Below are 5,000 nucleotides of genomic sequence, written 5' to 3' on the forward strand. Positions count from 1 at the left end.
AGATGAACCTGATACTGTGATTGGTTAGTTGAAATCTAAGACATCATATTGGTTGTTATTTATGTTAAGTATCTTTGTTACTTGTATTTTACAATGGAAATGTCACAGATATTAAGTGTCTTAGAAGGAATTACATATAGGCTATTGTTTACCTGGTGTGAAGTAATTTAATTCAGAAAATTTACCATAAATAGTATAAGCCAGACATTTTGTTGGAAAGAGACACCACATTTTATCATACCATACATTACCATGTTTATAAAATTGCAAGGTAACAGGGATAAAGAGCAATATCTTTCAGAATTGGGTAAGTCTGTGTTGGATGGAACTCATTACATGCACTAAGGATGGTTTCACTGAGTAAACCCACTGGCATGCTAGTGATTATTTTGCTGCAACTGGCAGTGACATTAAGTATACAAGTAATTGTGAGTTCAAATAAAAATATGTAGAAATTCACAATAATAACTTAGTCTCTATATGAATAGCAGTTGACATCATCTGGGAGCACACATTTAGCATATTTTAAATAATTGAATTTTCCTTTCTAGTATTACCTGGTAACTTATGCAGTTTTTATAAAACTGCTGAGGGCCATCTGCAGTCACTGACTCCTAAACAGAAGAAAGAATATGCTTATTGTGATCTAATTTGATACAGTGAGCTTCCTTTTTTGCAGTCTAGTAAAATAAAGAAAGGGATTTTTATATACTCAGCAACAGCCCCAACAGCAATTCATAGCACGGACTTCCTGCCAGACCCAAAAAGAAGACTGCGTCATACTGATTGGTTGCTAAAGCAACTTGTGAGAGTAAATCCATATCTGACTCTCTGCCAGTGTATCAAGTGTTGGTGAAAAAAATGTGAATGCATGATTTTCTTTGTGGTAGCCTGACTAGGTTTTCGCTTGCTACTACATAGACATACACTGGACACCATTATCAGGGGGCCCACACATCCTGAAATCTTCCAGTGAGACATACCAAAACATACCCAGTACAGACAAAGGCAAATGCAAGAGGCCACTTAAATTCAGAGGAATTTATCTCTGAACAATCCCTACAATAAAATACCAGATTTTAACAAACTCCATTGAAAATCCTTTGATTTGTATGATTTCTTTAGTCTGTCTTTTTTTATATCTACTTAAGCACATAGCTCCTTTGGCTAGTGTCTTGTAAATAAATAACATATTGATATTATAGATACAAGCTACAATAATTAACCATGAGATGCAGATTGTATTCATGCATTATCCATAATTTTGGAGATTATTGATTATGTAATCCTTATTTTTCAGGAACTTCTTGGAAATTAGTACTAAAGAAATATCATCATCATGGTTGAACCAGTTGTAATTGTACATGGAGGAGCATGGGCTGTACCTGAAATCTTGTGGGATAAAAGTGTTGCAGGAGTCAAGACTGCTGCTCTTCATGGTTATCAGGTGAGATAGATTCATCGTTATGAAACAGCATAAGAATCTGCTTGAATGATGTAGACTATGTTTTATTCATATGCTGCACAGCATATTTACTATATAGACATTCTGTTAAGGAATGCTTTGTTGATCTAAAGAAGTGAACTCGGAAGTTTTGGTAATTACTTCAGTGATCATTTTACTATTAGTTTTGCAATGTAGCATCATCTTAGTTTTACAGCTTAATCCTTTTATTTACCATTTCTTGCAATTATTTACTTTTTCTTTTATGAAGGAAACATGTAAACAGATTTTAGGTTTTATATATATATATATATATATATATATATATATATATATATATATATATATATATATATATATATATATATATATTTATATAAACCTATTTTAAAATAATTTCCATATAATAATATTAACCTAACATAAATGGATTCATTACTGTCTCTGAAGCTTGGTTATAAAGCAAGCACTTTCATCTCTCTCTGCTGAAAACTACAGGTAAAATTGATATTTAATCAGTAGAATTGGTTTTATTTGGAAAAAAAGTAGACTGTTTTTTTTTTTTCTTTTCTTTTCTTTCTTTCTTTCTTTCTCCTTCTTCTTTTTTACACATGAACAAAAATAGATTATAAAGAACAAAACTTATCAAAAAGGTTGTTTAGTTCCAGCTTGTCTAAACCTTTTTTCAATAGCATAGTTTTCTAATTCTTTGGTCATCAATAGGTGCTTAAAGATGGTGGTTCAGTTGTTGATGTAGCAGAAGCTGCTGTAATTTCTCTTGAAGATAACCCAGTCTTTGATGCAGGTGAGTAACAGTTGTTACATATACATATATATATATAATATATATATATATATATATATATATATATATATATATATATATTATATATATAAAATATATATTATATATATATATTATATATATATATATATATATATATATATATATATATATATATATCTTTTATATATGTATATATATATATATGTGTCTGTATATATATATATATATTATATATATATATATATATATATATATATATATATATATACATATACATATATATACATACATATATATATACATATACATATATACATTTATTCTTTTTAAGGTACTGGATCTGTTCTTACATTTGACGAGCAGGTGGAAATGGATGCCATCATAATGAATGGTGCAACCATGCAGGCAGGAGCAGTGGCTGCAATAAGAAACATTCCAAACCCTGTCAAAGTTGCTCGCCTCATCATGGAGAAAACTCCTCATGTAATGTTAGCAGGTAAGAAGGAATATTTTTTATCTGATATTCTTTAACTCTCAGTATATGTTTTTATTGCATTATTTTTTGAGTCGCATTTCACTGCATCACATGGAAATATGATTCAAATGTATATAGGCATTAAAATAAGTTATAGGAGTAGTAACTTTTTGTAAAAGTTTTAGAACTTTCACTTAGACTGCTCAGCAAAAATATTTTCCATTATTTTATATATGTTTTATAACAGGAGAAGGAGCGAATAAATTTGCCTCAGAATATGGCATTAATGAAGTCGACAAAGACCTGCTCATCACCCCCTATGCCAAGGAAGAATTAGCAGAGTATAAGAAGTACACCAATACTGTCTACTGCCTCTTTAATAAGACTGAGTAAGAATCCTTTCTAGATTTAAAAATAAATAATCATATTATATGCTGGCAGGTCAGAGTATTATAAAAAGAGTATGAATATAGAGCTTTCAGAATTACAAAGTATATATTGCCTCGGCAAATCATCCTTTCATGCTATAGGAGGTGAATAATCCTATACTTATTTATACTTTCTACCATATAGGAATTTACAGTTTAACTAACTAGACTTGACATAGAATAGTCTCTATTTGACATAAAGTTGACTTCTGGTACACCACTTTAAGCCTTTTGCATGATAACAATTGACTGAATTGAAATATCTCTTGTGCTGCCATTAATAGAAATATGCATAAAGATGCAAAAACCTTTGATGTCAGATGAAAGGATAATTTCATAGACAGCACATATACACACATGTATGTAATTATGTATCAAAAAGAGAAATTCAAGCAGTTCAGACATGAAATGTTTGTCAGTGATTCTTGAATACTTGTACTGGTTCATGATGTCATTTACAATCTCTAGTCCCCCAATATCCTTCCCAGTAATAATTCTAGATCATCACCTATGCCAAGTGTCCCTTTCCTGTAATCAGGCTGGTCTCTTTCCATTGCTAGTAACAGAACAAAATTAGATACATGTATTCTTCCATATACTGACATATTCACACATATATACATACAGTATTAAGAATGTTCAGAAGATTAAGTATGATATAATGATTTTAACTGATGTTAAAAGATGTATTAGACTTTCATGGATGTTGAAATGATTTAGATAATGAACACTTCACTCAATTGGCACAGATGGCAAGAATACATGCCATGCCTACTGTAATATAATGTTACGCCGGCTGCCTCGTCTCTCTGCCACCAACACAAGGCAAGCTAGGCAGACGGCGTGCTATCCACAGGGTCATGAACACTGAACAGCTCCAAGAGGCACCGAGCACCACAGCGTCCCAGAACACCACGAGGGGAAACGCCACTTGGTGAGGCAGGGCACGAAATAAACACAAAATGACAGTCTCTCCTTTATTTACACAAGTTATTTACCCGTACACTTTTCTATAGGCACAGTACAGGGGGGAATCAACCATGTTACACTGCACGATACAGCTTATAACAGGGCAACACAAAGTATATCAGGTCACAAGGGCACAAACGAGGTCTTCACAGGAGCAGCACCCAACTGTGTCTCTCTTGGCTTGTTCCTCCGCTCCTCTGCTCACAGCCAGTTGTGTCATGTTTGCCCAGGTCATCCTTTTCATGTTAGCACAGAGACATGTTTCGCACAGAGACAAAGACCCAGTGGCGTAGCAATAAGTTTAATATAAGTCAGGATTGGGCACTAGGGCCTACTGATAGACTCCTTGCCAGCTGATCACATGTAGAGCCATCTGTATGTAACAAAACTCACATAAATCCATGGTGGTTGGGTTGAAAGGAATGACACTAAAAGGAACTGATTTACTCTTTAGACACTAAAAGGAACTGATTTACTCTTTAGACACTAAAAGGAACTGATTTACTCTTTAGACACTAAAAGGAACTGATTTACTCTTTAGACACTAAAAGGAACTGATTTACTCTAGCCATGCAAACCCAGTAGGCCATGATACTGTTGGCTGTGCAGTGGTTGACCAGAAGGGACACACAGCCTGTGCAACATCCACAGGGGGAATCACTGCAAAGATGCCGGGTCGTGTTGGAGACAGTCCCATAATTGGTGCTGGAGGATATGCTGATGATGAGGTATGTTCTCCACTTTGAAATATATGTTATGATATACCTATTGCTTAAAAAGGATTTTTTTTGCATGCAAAAACAAGAATAGACATGTGTAATGAGACTGGGGAGAATTTTTAGTACAGGCCAGATATTTCCTAAGAATATATTGTGAGGCTTAGTTTGAGTCATGAAA

General features: G+C 33.4%; 1 protein-coding gene across 1 annotated transcript in view; it reads left to right on the forward strand.

The window, feature by feature from the left end:
* The window catches only part of LOC119595872 (isoaspartyl peptidase/L-asparaginase-like), a 6,886-nt gene that overhangs the window by 809 nt on the left and 1,077 nt on the right, over positions 1-5,000 (forward strand). Inside the window, exons 2-6 of the mRNA XM_037945074.1 lie at positions 1,301-1,447; positions 2,168-2,249; positions 2,563-2,727; positions 2,954-3,095; positions 4,672-4,831. Coding sequence (XP_037801002.1) covers positions 1,340-1,447; positions 2,168-2,249; positions 2,563-2,727; positions 2,954-3,095; positions 4,672-4,831 — 657 coding nt within the window. The 5' untranslated portion in view covers positions 1,301-1,339. The remainder of the gene's footprint in view (positions 1-1,300; positions 1,448-2,167; positions 2,250-2,562; positions 2,728-2,953; positions 3,096-4,671; positions 4,832-5,000) is intronic.

Source organism: Penaeus monodon, chromosome 36, assembly GCF_015228065.2.
Source record: "Penaeus monodon isolate SGIC_2016 chromosome 36, NSTDA_Pmon_1, whole genome shotgun sequence".
In the NCBI taxonomy this organism is placed as follows: Eukaryota; Metazoa; Arthropoda; class Malacostraca; order Decapoda; family Penaeidae; genus Penaeus; species Penaeus monodon.